The 21,380-nt window shown below is 36.1% G+C and overlaps 2 protein-coding genes across 7 annotated transcripts in view; both read left to right on the top strand.

Annotated features, from left to right (window-relative positions):
* The window catches only part of LOC123518451, a 3,257-nt gene extending 1,401 nt beyond the window's left edge, over window positions 1-1,856 (top strand). Inside the window, exons 1-3 of the mRNA XM_045279269.1 lie at window positions 1-1,187; window positions 1,234-1,390; window positions 1,676-1,856. The exon at window positions 1-1,187 is cut by the window's left edge and continues 1,401 nt beyond it. Coding sequence (XP_045135204.1) covers window positions 1-1,187; window positions 1,234-1,390; window positions 1,676-1,690 — 1,359 coding nt within the window. The 3' untranslated portion in view covers window positions 1,691-1,856. The remainder of the gene's footprint in view (window positions 1,188-1,233; window positions 1,391-1,675) is intronic.
* The window catches only part of LOC123518450 (rho guanine nucleotide exchange factor 7-like), a 59,610-nt gene that overhangs the window by 35,662 nt on the left and 2,568 nt on the right, over window positions 1-21,380 (top strand). For 4 of the 6 annotated variants that reach the window (XM_045279264.1, XM_045279263.1, XM_045279265.1 and 1 more), the window contains exons 10-12: window positions 3,919-4,011; window positions 4,145-4,241; window positions 4,735-4,824. In XM_045279264.1, the coding sequence (XP_045135199.1) occupies window positions 3,919-4,011; window positions 4,145-4,241; window positions 4,735-4,824 (280 nt within the window). Of the gene's footprint in view, window positions 1-3,918; window positions 4,012-4,144; window positions 4,242-4,734; window positions 4,825-7,350; window positions 10,038-18,722; window positions 18,803-21,380 lie in introns of those variants that run through there. The other 2 variants (XM_045279268.1, XM_045279267.1) reach the window with 2 other exon arrangements.

Below are 21,380 nucleotides of genomic sequence, written 5' to 3'. Positions count from 1 at the left end.
CTTGTTATGGCATTATCACGCAGTGAACCCAATCTCTGTCTTCCAAGCACACAAGAGCTTGAAGCTCAAAACAAGTCACCAAAGTACTCTAGCCACTATGTACAGTTGGTCCTTCCATTGGAGGGCCCTGCCACTAAGGTATGCAACTGTGAGGCCCATAGTCACCGCTCTTCCGATTCTGGGTTGGCAGATGTGATACATCACCTGGAGTGCTGCCCTCTCCGCACTGATACCCCTGGGCTAGGCCGTGGCTCTGGCACTTCCCACTCTTCTCATTCCTCCCAGCTATCCTCTGCCAAGTTCCTTCAAGGTCCCTCGTGGTACCCTGCCCGAGCATTCACCCCTGACAGCTTGTTGCCCACACCAGTAACCTCCCCCAACACATCTGCTCCAGTGTCTTATGCTGAGGATTCCCTTACCTCCTTGTTAGACTCTGTTAGTTTGCAGCAATCCAAAGCTGAGCAGGAGACAGGGGCAGAGGAAGGTGTATATCGCTCAGGGTTGTATGCACACTGGTGGATGAAGGCAAGTGTGTGTCCTCGTCTTTTGGTCCTTGATCGCTCCAGAAAGGACTACCTCAGGTTTAGGGCAGAAAAGAAACCAGATGTTCCCCCTAAACCTAGGTTCCTGAAACCTTCTTACCATATCCGGCGGGGAGGAAATAAAGATGGGATGATGAAACCAGTGGCTCGGTGTGCTGCCACGCAGACTAGTTCTTCACCTCCCTCTGAAGATCATCAGTGTGCTCACCCAAGGGTTGAAAAAACTTCTTTACATCTTAGCCCACAAACCTCTCTCACCATGTCACGTGACCGCAGCTTTGAGTCTCAAGTATCTCAGGTTTCCCAAGTGACCGTAGTGCCCAGACTCAGGAGAGAGAGGGAGTCCCAGACAGGCTCAGGAGCACGACCAAGTGTGCATACACTACAAGTATTAGGTAAGAATTCACAAGAATCCAGTGGAACAGATCTCTCAAGCCTCCACAGCTTCAGTGAATGCTGTGAAGGAGCAGGACAGCAGCCTCACTTGAGAGATTCTTGTGAGGGTCTAGATGTGGACTTCCAGAGACGTGCATCTTCACACTCCCTTCACACCACTGCTACTTCCAGTTCAGCTTCTTCTACACCATACAAGTCCACATTATATTGGCATTTGCCTTCTACTCATGGAGGGAGTGCCCAACAGGAGTATGGTAGTCTTTCATCACAGTAGTACTGGTGCTACTCTCACCAGAAATTTAATGTCTCCCCCCATGGAAGGACTCCAAAACTACGGGAGGCCCACCATTCCACCAAAACCCATACATCTTCAGTCCTGGCCCATTCAGCGATCAAGAAGCCTTCCAAGATTGCCAGTACCTACCACCATCTCTGTCCACACTCAAAGCAAGGTACAAAGAAAGCCCTTCGCTAGGCACCTCATTTAATTACCAAGATCATCATGACTTGGAAATGAGATATGACATTCCTGATAGATTTTGTTATTTTCTGCATCAGCAATATAAAATTCATAGTAAATTCATAGTGTAAATGCAGCGTTTCTTGACATAGTGCTTTTCAGTAATTGAACACTGAAGTCAATATCAGCTGCTGTGCAACAGCAGCTTAGTACAGCTGGATCACTCTTGCCTTCATGGAGTAATAGAACCCATGTTGATGCTCTTCCCCCACTCCAGGATCACGCCAGTTAGGTGCTACCCTTGGCTGCTGCTCTTGTTGTATTTCCCTTCCTGAGGTGTTGCTGCTCCCTCACTTGTGGAGGTAGCCATCCTGCCCAGCCTCCCTTCCCACACAGCAGTATTCATTAGAACACCCATAGAGTGGTGTTGCGCAATCAGAGCCAGGGTGTTCTCCTTCACTGGGTACGTCACAGAGTGGCAACAACTGATGACAGAACAAAGTGGACCCTTTGCTTTTTTTTGTATAATATTTGATCCATTATGAAGTAACAATAATTACATTTGTTTTGCTTTTACAAATAATTCCATGTATGTTTAGCTTTAGTTGTGCTGTGGAGTAGCTGATGTAGGAGTAGTGTGGTTTCCTGTGTGGCATAGAGAATGCAGTTTAGTACTGGTGCTATAATCATGGCCAAGAGTTGAATAGCATTTCACATTCATTTGTACTGTCTTTAATGTTTTCCTTCATTCTCAAGTCCTTTGTTCTGTTAAAAATCTATCAGTTGTCAGGTTTTGTAAAGAGATTATTAACAGATTGGAGGATTTAAGATTAGGAGGAACACAAATCAGAGTGAAAGTGAATGCAAAAAGTTACTCAAATTATGACCATTTCTATACCCTTACAAAGTTATAGAGCAACTAACATCAACATTTTATCACCTAATAATCCTGTTTATAAGGAAACATATGCTTTTTATTATTGTGCAATAGAATTAGGAAAAGTTACAATTACCAGTGTCACCATTACGTGCTATTGTTAGTTGGGTCAAGATTCTAAGTACAAAGAGTGTGTTTGGGGTAGACTCGTACTTGATATTGTGTCCATCATTACAATGTACAATTCTGCAGGAAGTGAGTCATATTGGTGTAGATTTTTTTTTTTTTTTTTTTTTTTTTTTTTTTTTAACAAAAATACCATTAGCATAAGACTACTAGTAGGTACATAGATTTGATTACAGGTATCATTTATACTGTTGATTTTAATAACAGTTTGAATGATTTTGCTAGTGTGTGGCTAACATCTATTATGTTTTATTATTTGTTGTTCACTCTCAACCATAAACCAACAAATAATTAAGAGTTGATTGACCTTGATTTAGTGCAGGTACCATAATTACCATCTTGTTCCAGGTGACTAGATATACCTGCTAATACCTTGCTCTCCCAGCCTTTCCCCTCCTTCCTTCCCTCCTTCCTTCCCTCTATCTACTTCTTTGTTATTGTGGATAAGCATGCTTTGGTGTTCGTTGCACATCTCACGTAAGTTGTGTTGCTTATTTCAATTTGTCACTTTCTTCTGAGACTCTGAGGCTGATTTATGTAGAATCATTTAGCTGTAGCCATGAGTGTTAGTTATTAACTTAGTATAAGGCAAAATGCTTTTTTTTTTTTTTTATTTATTGATTTTTTGATTTTCAATAAATAACCTGTCTTCAGTCAGACTGTAGGTCCAGTTTCTTGCTTAATTCAACTCCCAGGTGTGTGTGTGTGTGCGCGCATGTGCACGTGAGCATCAGTGTGCATGTGTTAAGACACTATTTTATATTCACAGGTATCTAAGTCTCTTTTCAGATACTCCATTCTTTTTCTTGTATGTAAGTAGCTTGTCAGTTATGGACATTGGTCAGATTAGGTAATTAATCCACCCTATTTTGAATATTCATTTGTGTGCATTGCTGCTGGTGGTGGAGTTGACCACTGTGATATGTGTGTGGTGTGCAAAAGTAATGTTCCTGAACATCTGTCCTTTCAGTGTGGATTTTGAAATGAGAAAGTCTCTCCTTCATTTATTTTTATATTTAGTTTTATACTCCATCTTGGATACTATATTGTCTGTATGTCTAGACAAATCTGGTGTATATTTTTTAGTGAATTTATAAAGAATCATCTAATTGAAAGAAAGGTGGGGTGGCATGATAAAGAATGAAGTATAAGGTATGTTTCAGACACCTTTAAGGAGGTAGGTATGTTTGCCTAGTGAATAGATAACAGATTTTGTATAAAGTGTAAAAGTATCCTTGATTATGATAGCCCTTAACTAGTAAGTACAGATAATTTTTCAGTAATGAAACAGTAAGATACAGTATTTAATATGGCAATAGATAATTACTATGTGTTTGTACTATGTAGGTACACCTAAACCTTTGAAATCTTTTACTGGCTGGTTGCTACCATGATCCATTTAGGCTGTTTTGACTCATCACCATATAGGGGACATTAATTTTACTGTGTCCATTCAGGGAGGCCCACTCATGCCTCGCCAGGCCAGTACCACCAGTGCCACCAGCCTTCAGGATGCTCCAGCCAGACCTCGTCGCTCTGTCCCAGGCAAGGTGAGGCTGTTTCCCTGTCATCCCCAAGCACTTCCTCCATGCCTTCTTAGGTCATCCCACTGGTCTCCTTCCACAGCCTCTATATTTTTCACCACAGTAAATCTGTCAATTCCATTTCTACTTTTCTCATCAGGTGTGGAGTCTGTCATGCCTCCGTCCATCCCCTCCGCTGAGGCCAGGAATCTCTGTGCGTGAGGAGAAGCGGAATCAACGGTACACAAAGCGTAAAGGTAAGTGTGAGTAAGGTATAGACCTCATCTTGTCGAATATTCAATAATAATGACCAGGATTAGGTTCTTTTGATTTCATCAGGACTGTTTCCTAAAAACCACTTATAGTGGAATCTCAGTTACTGAATGCTTCCCTTTTCAAAAAAAATTGGTTTTCAAACATAATTTTTTCATCCTAATGATTATGTAAAATCTTTGTTAAATCATCATGAGAATCATGAAAATACTTTGAAAATATTTTGAAGATTCCACTGGAACTTAAAAAATTGTATGAAATAACATGATATTTTCTGACCACAGAAGACACTGTGATCACTTAATAGACCAGTGTACAATGGGATGGAAAAGTAAAATTGTGATACTCTAGTTTCAACTGCACCTTAATCAGAAATGACATCTCACTGTTTGGATGCTCTTGATGTGTGTTGACAACAAAAACTGTGCCAAAATTATTTGTGTTGTTTGTTAAAATTGATAACTGTTTCTTCTTCAGATGATAAATGGCATGAGGATGATGCACTGATCCTTCGTGTGATTGAGGCATACTGTACTAGTGCCAAAACCCGCTACACGATCAACTCTAGTAAGTGTATTACTGCTTCTCTACTTTCGAAGAGTTTCTCACTACTCTTGATCTCAACACCTCTCTTTTATCCCTACGTAGATATATTCCTTTTACCTGTCAATTTTCTACTAGTCTTCATCTCTCTCTCTCTCTCTCTCTCTCTCTCTCTCTCTCTCTCTCTCTCTCTCTCTCTCTCTCTCTCTCTCTCTCTCTCTCTCTCTCTCTCTCTCTCTCTCTCTCTCTCTCTCTCTCTCTCTCTCTCTCTCTCTCTTTTCAATATTTTCCTTGCATCTCTTTACTCATTAACTTTGCACTTCTCACACCACACTTCACTCTTCCCAGCCCCTTTATTTCTCTTACTATGTATTGTACTCCAAGTATGTCTTTTTCTTCAGATGCTTTTAATTTCATTATTGTCAATATTATATGATATCTTCCTTTGCTTTATGTCACTTATTAATGGCATATTTATTCTCTCATATGCCATTCAACTAAGAGTATATTTTTTTATGACTGTGTCTATGTGTGTGTGTGTTACATAATCAAACCAAAAAATTATCTTTGTATAATGTTTAAGAGTTTTTTTTATGCTGTAGAACAATGCCAAATCATGAAGCTATAAGCAAGCAGCTTCCATTATCCCAGAGATGTGTCTGGTATAGTTTATTCAGTTTCACACCCTACACAGCTATTGACACCCACTGCATAAACTTGAATGATGATAATGACTTTTTTTTTTTTATTTCTTCCATGTTAACTAAACCAACTGAAAGATTCTTGTTTCAGGACATGTTATATAGTAATCTCATGTTCTGTAGTTAGATGTTTATATGTTGAAGTGCTACATTTTCACTCAAAGGTATTTTTTTCTTTTACCCAAGATGGGATCCTTATCAAGGAAACATTAACAGATATGACTAGAAGTTATTATAGGAATGGAAAGTATTAGAATTATAAGAAAGATCATTAATAATAATGTATGCTCATAGATATGAAATATGGTCAGTGGAATGAGTTTTGTAGTACTTTTGATTTAAAGTATACTGCACTGTGAGTGAAAAGGGCAAAACAGGCAGGCAAAGACGTTATCATTGTCATCATCATCATCATCATCATCGTTATCATTATCATCCACCACTTTAAGAATTTTGCAGAAAGTACTGAGAATATATGGCTTGAATTTTTGAAAATTTAATTGACAAAAGACACAATTCTTCAGGACTTATATTTGGTAGTTATCAGTTAATTGGCTGTGTGAATAATGACGTTATGAAAGCAGTCATGATCAATGCTGACAGCTGTGATTCAATTTATTTTAGCCTCAAGCTGAAAATTTAAGGTGTCCTCTCCATAATTATTCCATTTTTAATTTATTAAAAATGGAATACAGAATATGGAATACAGAATATGGATGAAATTTGAACTTCAGACAACTATTCTTTTTTTCTTTTATTTTGCATCCTAACATAATTTACATTGCAAAAATTTTTCTTACTGCTGTATTCTTCTTCCTGGACTTAGTGAAAAAAGTTTGTTGCTATTCTTCCATCAACCATGTAGACAATGTCAGACCAAATCATTCCAACTGGGTGACTTCATGCCATCATACTTGGAACTACTATGAACAGAGCCAAGTTTCTTGAGGGATGGATTGGTACAAGGTTCAAAGGAACCTTAAACTTTCTTGATTTTTCTGCCTCTAGGGTCCTTGTATTTCTTTCTAAAGTGTGACTTTATCAGCTAACACATAACATGTACTGAATCTTCAATATATAGAAATACATAATTCATCAGAGGCTGTTCAGTAAAGTTAATTTCATTGACATAGCCTAAATTTTAGATTGATGCTGTCATAAGTGATCTGCAAGTGACAGGTCATAAGTGAACTTAAATAAGATATGTTAATGTTGAAGAACCTACTACAGTTTACTTTTTTATAGCCAAATTATTTGTTGCTCTTGATCAACTACAAAACTGAACTCACTCCTGTGTTAATTCTCTCACAAGTTTTGAAGATAATTTTCTTGGCACTTAATCTATTTTATTTGATATATTGATATTTAGCTGTAACTCACTGATATAACTAGTAAGTACTTGCATGATAAATTTAGTGTCTTTAAATTTTTTTTGCAATGATAAAATTTAACAACTATGGTAGAAAGTGGGGTATTTCTGTCTTACATAAAAGGAGAGAATCATTGGCTGAGTTCTTCATGACCTTGTTGCTTGGTGGTGGTGGATGCAGCTTTAAGTTTCAGCCATACTTTTCCTTGGATTGGCTTACTGGGGCTCCTTCAGTTAACATAGATAAGTTATTTAATCTTAATAACTCAATATTGAGTTGTCACACTTTAATTACTGTTGGCCAGCTGTTAGACAGTAAAGCTAATTGTACCTGTTGGTAGGTGGTTGTATAGAAGGTGCTAGCATAGATCTGTCTGTCTTTCTCTTGAGTATCTGTGATGCTTTAATGGGTTCTTGGGCTACTCTGTCACACCTGTTCCTTTCTCCCTCTCTCCCTCCGTCCCGCTTGTTCGGGAACAGTTGACTTGGGGCAGGTTGGCCGTGCATGTGGGGGGAGTGCCACTGGGGGTTCATTGGACTGCAGGGGAACCCACCACCACCATCACCACCACCACCTTCAACAACAACAACAGCAGCATCAGCAGCAGCAGACTCCTCCTCACTCCCCCCCAGCACTCTCCCCCTTTGGAGAGTTACGTCTGCACAAGGGTCAGCGCTCTAACTGGTGCTGTGGTTTGGCTATCAAGGCCATCAAGAAAAACATTGATTTTGACTGTTAAAGCAAGTTAGGGTTCTGCTGGTATGTGAACCCTGAACTGCAACCTAATTAAAATCAAACTTTGGTGCAATGAAGTGTGAAGAGGAATTTTACCCAGAAGATATACCAGTGAATGGTGTAATCAAATACATAGTAGAAAAGGTCACATTTTACATGGGTATTTGATTATATGACTATTTTTGGATTGAAAGTTCGTTCCTTAACTTTTGTGTTTGAACTTTTTAAAAAGATTATTATGTTGCCAGAAATTTTGATAAGAGAATCACAAATGATGGTACTTAAGAAAAGGCACTTATGTGTTTAAACTGTGAAAGAAGACAATAATTTTGCCAAAGATTTCCTAAGGTAATGATTAGATATGACATTATGCCACATTAAGGAAAGGGCATTACTTTTGTACAAGAAATAAATAATTTGCAGTGAGTGGATAAAAGAACACTGTTGCTGATAGATGATAAAACAGTTGATCCAAATATGCAAGCAAAATAGTTTGAATTATGTTATTCACTTTCTTTCCAACAAAATCAAAACTTTACACATGCTTTTTGTATATACATAGAGGGGAGCTTTGATTTTCTGATCTAGCAGGGAAAGGCCTGAAGAGTTTTGAAGTCTTTTCTTTTTTTCATATGTTAGAAATAGCACAAATATTAAAGAAACATTTTACTGCAGTACACAGAACAGTTCTGTACAAACAAATCTCATTATACTTGTTTGACATGACATTTCCGTACTTTATGGTATGAAAGTGTTGTGTAAAATGAAATTGGCATTTTATTCAATTTAAAAGTTTCATTTATTGATTTTTTCATATATTTAAAAACATTTTTTTTTTTTTTTAACTGAAAAGTTGGGGTGCAGAACAATGAGTGTGCAATGTAAATATATGATTTTATGCATTTATCAGGATAAACTGGTCAATTTTGGTGTAAAAATGTAGTATAGTATTTATGTATCTAGTTTTCAACTGTCACAGTGCACTTGTGAGTATGCTACTCAAGGCTGAGAATGTCACTGCCTCCTCTATCCATGATACCTTACTTGCCTGATGATTCGTGTGCCACATAGATAAACAAGACACACTGCAACTCAATGCACAAGGATGTCACGCACACTTCCACTTTCTTGCTTGCATTCTTTCATCTATAGGTTTGCTCCACATATTGTACAAACAGAGTCACTTTGAGGAGTATATCTCTGTAATGCCTTATGTTTTGATAAACTGAGAAATTGATATACATATATAGTTTGGCATATGAAGAAGTGGCCAGTGATGAAACTCTCCTGATGGAACATCTGACATACATGACATCTCATAAATTATGCTGTAATGACCATTATGGTATACAGTTAGTGGCTTTTCATTTATATTGAATATCCTGCTACTGCACTTCTTACTTCCCTTTTAGATCAGTTTCAGGCAGTATATCCAAGTATAATACGCATCTTTGGTTTTACCTTTTTGGTTGCTTTTCCTTGAGCAATGTAGGCTGTTTCAATAAAACCAGTATATTTTTCTTTCTTCATTTAATTGACTGACGGAAGTATTAGTGTCACATTTCCTCTTCCTTTTTTCATGTTCTAATTTACAGAGCACTTTTGCCCCTGTCTGTCAGTGCTTTGAATTCTGTTTTGTAATGCTGAGAAACTGATCTAAAGGGCTTGGAGATGAGAGGGAGTTTGTAGGGATTGAATCCTTGACGTGATACTCATCATGCATGATCTCTTGACTTTTTACTATTATGGGTGCAGATGTAGATTTGTTCAACCTTGACTACAGTAGCATGAAATATTTTATCAACGGATCAATATTCATTGGGTTTAAGAGTGTAAGGGCAACAAGTTTCTGTGAAATATTTCCATATGTTTTGACATAATATATATAGCCTCATGGATTATTCATTATAGTTAAAAAAAAACAAGCCATTAAGACTTCATATTCTTATTTTACTGAGGGTGTTCAACTTGTGAGGGAGATATGTTTCTGAAGAATGCTTGTAATTAATTTTGCTAACAGCTTGTCATCATAGTTTTGTTATCACTGAAAAAAAAGTTATCATGTGTTTTGGAAACAATGTAATGCTGCAACAAACTTTGTCCCATTGCTAGCAGATGTACAAGGACTGGGGAGGTGGGCTATCTTACATTATGGTGCTGTGTGGTTTGGGTTGTGGCAAAGTGGTGTATGAGGCAAATATGGCATGCAGTTCAAAATTTAAATTAAAAGTTGGCAAAGGGAATGGCATTTAGCACAGTTTCATTTTGCAAAACACACTGCCTTTATCTTCCAACACCCATAAGTTGTTATATCATAACTAGGATTCTTATTTTCTTGGACATTGAAAATGCTAATATTCTTTTATTTTTGTACACACACACACACACACACACACACACACACACACACACACACACACACACACACACACACACACATGAGGAAACTAGAGAAAGTACAGAGGGCTGCAACAAAAATGGTGCCTGACTTAAGAGATTTGACTGATGAAGACAGACTGAACAGAATGCAACTTCCGACCCTGGAAAACAGAAGAGAAAGGGGAGACCTGATAGCAATATACAGAGTGATGATTGGCATGGAAAAAATGGATAGGGAAGATCTGTGTATGTGGAATGAAAGAGTGTCGAGAGGGCATGGGAAAAACTAAAATGGCCACTTATAGGAGAGATGTGAAAAATATAGCTTCCTCATAGAAGGGTGGAAGCATGGAATAGTTTAGACGTGGAAGTGGTCAACGCAAGGAATATTAATGATTTTAAGAAAAAGCTGGACGTTAGTAGATATGGAGACGGGACAGTACGAGCATAGCTCCTTTCCCGTATGTTACAATTAGGTAAATACAATTAGGTAAATACACACACACACACACACACACACACACACACACACACACACACACACACACACACACACACACACACACACACACACTTCTTAGTTCCAGAGGCAAACCAAGCATTATCTAATTTCTTTATTTAGAAGTTAACTAAGCATACATTAAGTGTTAGCTACTTCTAGATACCATAGCCAATGCTGCTCTTCCCTTCAGGTTGGGCAAGTAACTGGTGCTTGAATAAAGCTCTTACCATTGTGCAAGACTTACTTTGAGCAGCTTTTCTAAGTAAGAAAAACATTGGTAATATAAATAACATGCAGTAAATATCTTAATTCATAGAAAATATAGTAAAAATGCTCGCTGGAACATCAATCAGATATTTGTTGCAAGTTGAACAAGTTATATAAATTATATATGTTTGTTTAATTTTACAATCTTTTGTAAAGGATTCATACTTTGTTATTATTGCTACTTTCTTGTTGGCATTTTTTAAAATAAACTTAGGGTAAGACTAGCTTATAATACTATTGAAAGTATTGTATATACACAAATTTAGGGAGGCTAAAAAAAACACCAATCAAGTATCCAGCTAGAAGAAAGGAGGAGACAGGGTATATGGATTGGCTTGGCTATTAGCAGTTTCTACTTGTGTTGGTAACAATTACGAGTTAAGTGCTTAATGGTGGTGGGTTGTCACACTTTATTTTTGGCATACTACTTTAGCATTTCTCATGATTTTACGAGTAAAGTGACAGGATTAACCTCAGCATGGACATAAGGTAAATGATTACCATGATAGTGCTTTTATCAAAGTTAAAGTTTGTTGGTTTTAGTTCCGGTATCCATTGCATCTGAGGCTCTTCAGAATGTCCAGATGAACCCAACTCCCCACCATGGTGCCCCAACCACAGCAGTAATCTTCCAGTAAACAGCTTAAATTCACAAGCCTGAGTGAGACTCAGTCTGCTGACCTTAGCAATGCCACGCCAGAGGCTAGTACAGTACTTAGTTTTAGTAGTTAAGTTAGAGGAACAGATGGCATTCAATCAATATAAAGGTACAGTACTTGGTCTGAAACTATTAGTATATTCCATAACCTAAAAGTTTTTCAAGTGATCTCAGTTAGTGTTATTGCTGCTGTGGTTAGACATTTCCTTGTGATTCAATTTTCAATTGTAAACAATTATGTGGAATATGAATTTTTTCCTTTACATCCCAGCATATTTTGCATCCCCTTGAATTTAATGTTACACCAAGATTGCAGATTTAAAAAATAGCAGAATACTTTCCAAATCCACAAACAGTAATATATATATATATATATATATATATATATATATATATATATATATATATATATATATATATATATATATATATATACTGATGTGTGGGATTCCAGAATAAGCAGTATTATTATACACTTGACCATGTGCTCTGAGGCTCAGCTAGCACTGTATCAGTATTAATCAAAATAGTTTTATAACTATTTGTAAACTCTGACTGCACTGTGGCTCAATGAAAAGTGAGCAAAGTCTCTTGACAATGATGAATGTAACAGGGTTCCACTTTTCTATGTTTGTGCGTATAGTTACCTTTTAAAAGAATAAAAAAAGAGCATGAACTATATATTTTTCTTTTTATTTTTTTGTCGAATACAAATTTATATGCTCAATCATCAGCATTTACAATTAGTCTGTCATGATTATTACTACTGCTTAGTTATTTTCTGCAACATCCATTTTGATGCACACAAGTCAATATATTTCTTTCTGTAGCATACTACATATCCTCCTTTACATCATGTGACATTACCAGTGTAACTAACCATATTATTTCCACTCATCATGAGCTTTTATGAGCTAAGCTTTTCTAAGTTACATTTCAACAAAATGGACCAGAATGGATTTTTTTTTTTTTTTTTTTTTTTTAGCTTGTAGGCATTTAAAGAATGCTTCTGTTTAAAGAGATTATTTCATCTATGTTGCTGACCAGTGTAAAAGATAATGGAAAATTTTTATCATTGCAAATAGAAATTTTTTCTTGACTAGAAGGAAAAAAATCACTTATCAGCTTAGCCCTGAAATATTTATTAATAATTATATTCTAGACTTGAGCACCAGTATTACCATTTTGTATTCATGTATTTTGTAAATGGATACTTTGAAGTATTTGTAGTACCACAAAGGAGGAAGATGTGATCATCCTTGCCTTGTAAAGCTATGGGATATTTATATGACATGGCATTTTATGTGCAGGTCATGGCAAGGATTGTACACTTACAATTCAGCTTTCTGCTTACTCTTGGTCAGCAACTACTTTCACATTATTTGTGAGGAAATCCTTGTTCCAATTGTTACTACTGCAGAAGACACAAACATTTAACTATAGGGAGACAAGCAACCGTGCCAAACTTTGTGATGATCATTACTCACATTCACTAGCTTGGATAGATGGTGAATATTTAGTGAGATGAAAACAGTTGGTGGCAGTATTATAGCTAATAGTCATGCATTATAGTTATGGTGATAAGTACATATATTGGGATTTACTTCCTTGGTTGATGACCAATATCTTCTAATTTTGGTTTTTAGCATTTTTTTTTTTTTTAACCATAATTACACTTAACCCTCGGGTATCGAGCCCAATTGTGGCCGAAATAGCCGCGCCATAGCTGAAAACGCGATAGCCGAATTGAACAACTAATGGTGAAAATTGTTATTGGTGCCACAACCACAAATTTTACTCCTAATATCCCTCATTTTTACCTATTTTTTTTTTCAGTTACTGTATAATCCATTGGTACCAATTAAAACATGTCAAGGTTATAACATAAAAAAAATTACATCAGCTCATTGTATTTATCCCATGACGTCATGACCAAAATGGCTGGGCGCATTCATAAACAACATTTCACAGCTAGGATTCTGTCTTGTCTCATTGGTTTACGTTCAGCGATGGTAGGAGGACGGCGTGGAGGGTTGGTGGCCATTGTGAGCACAAAAAATGGTAGAATCTGGCTATCACTGTCTAGTGGGGAGGACGCGCACTCAGAGACTGTGTTTCATTTTGGCGGGAAGGCGGTTTTGGCCAATGAGCGCTCAGATATCCCATGACGTCATGGCTGGGCACGTGATATCAGGCATCTGAGGTCGCGATAATGAAATTTTAGCAGCTTTTCATGGGTGCGTGATAGTAATAAAACACGATAGCTGAAGTCGCGATAGCCGATGGTTGTAGTAGCAAATGCCTCAGTCTCATATATTTCACTATTATATTATAATAAATCAACAAGAAAGCCAGAAAGAAAGATGTTACATTACTTTTATTACAGAGTATGGAATCATATTTTAGAGATTAACAAGAGTTTTATTGTGTCTTCATACCATCTATCCTTGCTGATCTTATTATTAAACTGCATTTTTTTTGGTCACTGTGCCATACTTTCCATTGAGTTTTTGTTGGATGTCCTTAAAAAAGCTTTTAGGTTCTTTCATTGCAATGATTCTAATTGAGCTTGTAGAATTGTAACTAATATATGATGTATTGCACATATGTACAGTATATCATTACAATATTTCACTATTGTGATACATTGGGGAGCCACATTACTTTTTCTTTTTGAGTAGATTACAGTCAACTCTCAACTAACACAAGGTTTGTGTTCCTGGAGATGTGTTTTTCAAACATAATTTTCCCATAGAAAGCAATGGTAATAGGGGGGTTACATTCCTGGCCACCGAGAAATTTTACCTATTTCGGGGATTTTGTTACTCAAACCTTAAAAAATAACCTATTAATACACCACTAAGTCATGGAAACAATAAAAATGCATGTTCTCACCTGCACATCTTTCTTGTCTGGGAAATTAGAAAATTATTATTCAATGTGATTTGTCGTATGATTTTAAATGCTAAGAACATTATAACATATTCATACGTTTTTTATTAGTGCATTTAACAAAATAAACCATGGGTATAATTTGGTTGTGGTTGCTAAGCAGTGTTTGTTTACCATCACCTCAGCTGATTTAGCCATGCAGTCCAGGAAAAAGTGCTTCTAAGTAAAAGCACAGATGGCCATATAGTTTGGCCTTAACACGGGAGAGAATTGCCACCTCCTTTAACTGTGCAGGCTATGGGGAAGAGGACAGTCCACCCACCAGCTATCTACGTAAATGGGTACTTATCAAGCGATAAAGACATGCATCTGATTGTAAGCCAAGTAAAATTCTGATAGATAACTTGGGAGATGGAGATGCAGTGATTGAAGCTGGTGGTGGCGATGTTGTTGTTCCTCAGACCTGTTCGTTTGCTTTGTTATTATCGATGTGCTACTGACAAGTTTTGTGGATTCAACCCCTGGGTTTGGTTCCAATCACAATTTTTGTAAAGTAAGCTATTTGAACTATAACCTATATATTTTCTTGTTTCTAAAATCAATCAGTTCATGAAAAAAAATGATGATGGGTATTTAAGCAAAATTTATGCAAAGGTAATCACAAAGACATGGGTCTTGGTTCACCTTTGTAGTGAAGGTAAATCCTGCCTGATCATTGCCTTCCCAAGCTACAAGAAGGCAGTATTTGGTCTTAAGAATACCAATTTTTCCCAAACAGTTCCCTTTAACTGATGAAGGTGGAAGGTATTGTTTAAGAATTTGGCCGAGTGTTTTCTCAGTGTGGTTGCCTCCAGAAGCAGCGTGAGTGCACATGACGTCATCTTTTCGAGTTAACCTGCATTAAATCAAATAAATTTTGTAATTTAATTGTATCTCCTTAAATATCAAGTTGCATTAAATCGAAATTGTGTTATTCAATATCGCGTTAATCGAGAGTTGACTGTTTTTTTCTATGTATAGGAACACACACACACACACACACACACACACACACACACACACACACACACACACACACACACACACACACACACACACACACACACACACACACACACACACACACACACACACACACACACACACACACACACACACACACACACACACATGTAGTGGTTAGCACGCTCGACTCACAATCGAGAGGGCCGGGTTCGAGTCCCGGTAAGGGGCAAGGCAAATGGGCAAGCCTCTTAAAGTGTGGCCCCTGTTCACCGAGTAGTAAATAGGTACGGGATGTAACTCGAGGGGTTGTGGCCTCGCTTTGCTGGTGTGTGTTGTGTGTTGATGTGGTCTCAGTCCTACCCGAAGATTGGTCTATGAGCTCTGAGCTCACTCTGCAATGGGGAAGACTGGCTGGGTGACCAGTAGGCAACCAAAGTGAATTACACACACACACACACACACACACACACACACACACACACACACACACACACACACACACACACACACACACACACACACACACACACACACACTTAGAACTATACATACTAGAACAATTGATAAAGACAAAAAGAGTACATCTATTAAAGGAAAATTGAATAAATATATGTACTGTAGGTACTGACAAGTCCTATTTACTACAACTAGACTAATACATAGTGTAGGACTGCTGTGTTCTACTTCTATAGAATCATATATGCATATGGAAAAGCAATATTGCTAGCTCCTGCCAAGCTGCTAGGTTACCATTCTTTGGCTTATGTCCTTATGTTAAAGTATTATCTGTGAGATAAACATACAGAAAACAAGCTTAAATTTTCTCCACTCAGCCTGGAATTCAAAGCTAGGTCCTCTTGGGTATCAGGCAAACATACTGATTCATACACTGCTGGGTAACTGTATAGAATTATGTATTACTTTAAATTTATAGTTTTCATATAAGCTATGTTGTTGATCACTAGAATTGTCTTTTACATTTATATTAAAGAAAAGATAATTGAATGGAAAGTATGAAGTGATGTGGAAAATGGTTTGTTGATAAGGAATTCGTAAAGAAATGAAGAAATGCAGAACATTTATGGGGACTGAGAAAATAAGTGAATGCAAGAGGAAAATTTGTTGCTGAGTGCACAATTTATTATGGCTTGTCACATTCTGTGGGTATTATCCTTTACCTCTGTAATACACTCAATATTATTACCACAACACTCAATGTCAATTGTATCACCTTATTATCTTGCACTTTTTACCACTTCTTGAAATAGTAAGAGCCTAACATTTTGCAGATAGTTGATTATTTTTAATGTTTCTAGTGTAATGTTCTGACATCAGTAATAGTTTTGTTTTGATGTAGGCCAACATATTTCCAAAGAAATGAAAAGTTCTTACTGTGTATGTAATTTCTGAGTATGATGATTGCACTTATCAGTCAGTAATTTGCTTTGAGAGTATTGTCTTTATTTGTTGGCATGATCACTTGTGACACTGTAGCACTTCATTTCTGATGGTATCACAGTAGAGTACACCAGGGTGGTTTGCAGCAACTGAAGTATCCCATCATTTCATATTGATGTGATATTTGATACAGAATGTGATGATATTTTTTGTTGCTGGTGATGTAAATAGATAATCAGTCTATATTTAATTTTCTGATGTTAAAAGAAAATGTTATGATAATTGGATTAAGCAACTAGTGAAGCGTTAATCCTACAAATATAATGGAAATGATGTTGGTGGCAAGAAGCTTTTGAGTAATTCGTTAGAGGTGCTGATGCCCTCCCCAACACATTGTTATTGTGACTTATGTTGGTGTTGTGCCTTGTCTATGAATCTGTGATGGTTACAAATTCACTAGAAGAAAACACACATATGCCTGAAGGAAAATGCATTGCTTTAGTATACATGCATACATTTCTCAATGAATGATGACTATTCATTATGAAAAATTTAAAAAATTTTGATTTTGTTTTTTTTATGCAATTACTGACATCAGCATATGAGAACTCAGTTGTTTTATTGTGCAGAAAAAACAGTGCACTGCAAAAATTAGGTCAGTATATGGCAATTGTTGCATGCATGTATCGGACACATGCTTAGGGTTTTCTCTTTATATGTATAAATACATAATGTAAGGGCAGGTGTTAGGTTACAGTTCTGATACACAGTGTCAGCACTCAGGTGTACTTAATCATTGATGCTTTTGTCAATCTGATTGTTGCTTGTAATAGTTATGTACTTCAAAAACAATTTTCTACCCAGAGCTATTGATACAGTGTCTTAGTAAGTGTTGTTGTCATATACATTATACATATATACGTATATACATATACATAGAAATGTTATTGAAATTAATTACTTCTTTTGAAGTAATGTGATTCACTGAAATGTGCCAAGACATTTATTTGTGGAAACATGAATAATGTTAATTTGCTGTGTAATTTTCTGTCTTTAAAATAAAGAGAAGAATATATATATATATATATATATATATATATATATATATATATATATATATATATATATATATATATATATATATATATATATATATATAGTCAAGACCCTTCATTTGAAACGTTTAACAACAGATATCTGAACTAAGATAGAGCACTTGTAAGGTAGATATTATTAGCACCATTCTTTTAAGTATAAAATATACTGTTGGACTGATTAGTTAATGGATTAAAATGTTGATAAGTCTATAAAAGATACTTTCATAGTTATTATTGATTTACCATTCTCTATATTGAAGTAAGTCTTGACTGTATATGTTTTATACTTCTAAGCTTCAAATAATGCCAAAGATTTACCAAGTGTGTGTAATGAAGTAAGTGTGTTACCTTCAGTAGGTAAAGTATGCTTTTTTAAACCCTAAAGTTAGATCTGCAAAAGGCACTTGAGACTTCAGTCCCTCACAGCCCCTTACATAGCATGTTGAAGGTAAATAAACACAGCACTCATATATTGTGAGTGTGGTATAGGGCTTTTGCCTCCTACATGCATAATGGTCAGTCATTAAGCCATTTTTTGCATTTTCTAAAGTCTTCCTTTGATTTAAGAGACAGTGGAGTCAACTCTCAGTGTTCTCAGGGGATCAGTTTATTTAGGTGAAATTTATATTTTGTCACTGACATTCTTATTTTATATCTCCATTTTATGAACATATTTTCCTGTATGAATCTTCTTTATTATGAAATAGTATAGTATGTAATAGTATTCTGCAGGATTTTTTTCTTTTTGCCATAGGTTAATTCATTCTTGTATGCCATGCTTTCTATTTGTGGTTGTTCTCCAATAATAGTCTCATTTTCTGTAGTTATTGCCAGTGTACTTTACTGATTGTTTTTATAAAAGTACATGGAATTTCCATGTCCATGGTATATAATATATATATATATATTTTTTTGCAGTCTTCTCACATATAATGGTACAGACATGCCTGTGATTTCTCGGGCCTTCTAGATACAAGGGGTCCCGTGCCCCGTGCCAGGTATGGCTGGCCTTGAACAAGTTGCCTGGGAAGAGTTGTCCGAATGGAGGAATTGACTGTCAATGCTTTCTTACTTTATATATTTTAGTCTTCCTATCCATTCCATATGCGCCAATAATTATGCACCTTTAAAGTGAGACATGAGCAGCTCAGGATCAATCATGATGGTACCTTGATACATTATGTGTGGTGTAAAACTTTATTAGTATGCAAAGGATTGCTTTTGTAAGTTCTTGTGCAACATTTATTATACATATCACATAAGAACATAAGATATTAAAGAAAACTGCAGAAAGCTATCAGTCTTACGCGTGGCAGTCCCTGTATGAAATGTACTTACCTACTTCCTCCAATCATCCCCATCCATAAATATGTCTAATCTTCTATTAAAGCTCCATAATGAATTGGTACTAACAACCTCATTACTGAGTCTGTTCTATTGATCTGCCATTCAATTTGAGAACTAATCTCTTCTATCTTTTTCTTATACCTAAATTTTTCTTGCTTGAACACTTTATTTCTTGTTCTATCATGGTTACTGATCCTAAAGATTTTTTCTTGTATATTCCTATATCACTTAGACTTCTATCAGGTTCTCTCTTAATCTACATCTCTCTAAGGAATGTAAATTTAAGATCTTCAATATTGTTTTGTAAGAATCTCCTGAATCCCCTGTATTCCTTTAGTCTTGGACATATCATTTTGGTGATTATTTTCCTCATCATCTCTTTGTCTAGATAAGCAAAGACAACTCTTATATTTCTTAGTGTTGTGTGTGTGTGTGTGTGTGAGAGAGAGAGAGAGAGAGAGAGAGAGAGAGAGAGAGAGAGAGAGAGAGAGAGAGAGAGAGAGAGAATTTTAATGTCACTCAATGATAGATAACAATAAGTGGCAGAAGAAGCATCACCTGAAACAGACTAACCTTCCAATCATGTCTACAGTATTTGATGATTTGGATTTCACCCAATTTCATTATTTTGATAGAGTATATTAAATTTAGAATGTAGATATCTTATTTTGGCCATCCTTTAGTATATTGAATGGTAATGGTAGAGGAGGTCCATATTATATTGTATTGACAAAAGCATAATGTCTCAAGGTGCTATATTGCTGAATATCATACTGCTTGTTTTAAATAATCATAAGCATCAACAGTGTCAAGTTTTCCCATGGCATATTCAATCTGTGTAGTTGACAGCCTTTATTGCATCAAGGTGTCTGAGAATGCCACCACAGATAGATCAAGATACCCATGTGATCTGTACTCCATCTGTTACTCCCACTTCAGCTCGGACAACTTTACCTATTAGTCTGTCATTGTTGCTATCATCACCCTAGCCATCCACCATCCTCTTGTTGCTACTCTTAGGTTTATATTATACACTTTTAGAGGTTATAGAATTAAAGTCTATGTTGTATTCTGGGTGTTTTTTTGGCAGTCTTGGTCCGGTGTCTTTCTTTCAGACTCTATGTGCTGTCTTTTGTGTGTGTGTGTGTGTGTGTGTGTGTGTGTGTTTGTATGAGTTGGGGGATTAACCTGTTTTTTCAGGCTGCCATAAGGGAGAGAGGTGAGCAGCTTTTGTGTGTATGTGTGTACAGTCACTCATGTTTGTGTGGTTATTTTTTGTTGTGCTGCTTTTGTGCTTTTTGTTTGTGGCTTACAAAATGATCTGCCATTCTCTTTTTCTTAAAGCTTAGTATCATTATTTTACTGGATTAATGTTTTACTTGTTCTTTAATTTATAGAATATATGTTTTTATTACATTTGCCATATTACTTTATTTTGCATTTTCACAGTTATAATGGCCTATCATTTTATTCAACCTAGTAACTCTATGCTATAACACTGAGTTGTTTTTTCAGTGTAGAATTTACTTCACTTGTTTTCTTTTCTTTGTATATAATATTTTTTTCTCATCTTTCATTTCAGTTTTTTTTTTTTTTTTTTTTTTTTTTTTCTTTTCTTCTTAATTTTCTTTTTGACTAAAATTTTACATTTCCCTGATGACCAATTTCCACCATGACTGAATGATCCATTATGTGAACTTATGAACCCAGTATTTTATGATTTTCTTATGCATGATTGTTTGCCACATTTGGAAATATGGTAATGTTTTTATTTGTTTATTTAAAGAAATTAACAAAACATTAGGCATTTAGGTTGCTTAGGATGTACTGTATGATGCTTTAGAAAGCTATCCTAGACTGCCAGTTCACTTGAATGTCTATGAAGCGAAGGTCAAGATTTTGCATGTCATCAAAGAACAATGAATAATATGTAGCTAGTACTAAAGGATAATGTGCCTGAGTACATTACTTTTCTTTCATAGCAATGGATAACACCTGTGACAAAATCTTTACTTGTGTATTGCTGTTGATAGTGCAGCAATTCAAGGCTGAGCACCACACTATTCAAATAAGCTCAAAACTAAGTGTCACATGAAAGCTAATCTTTACCATCACTCCCAAGATGCTGACAAGTTTTATAAGCATGTTAGGCTTGTGATTTAATTTCTTATACTTTTCATGTTGATTGCATAGGTTACAAGATCCCTTTAGTACACTCAGCTAATATTT

The sequence above is a fragment of the Portunus trituberculatus genome, chromosome 43 (assembly GCF_017591435.1).
Source record: "Portunus trituberculatus isolate SZX2019 chromosome 43, ASM1759143v1, whole genome shotgun sequence".
In the NCBI taxonomy this organism is placed as follows: domain Eukaryota; kingdom Metazoa; phylum Arthropoda; class Malacostraca; order Decapoda; family Portunidae; genus Portunus; species Portunus trituberculatus.
Note: the sequence above shows the minus strand (reverse complement) of the source record. Positions and strands in the feature narration are given on the sequence as shown.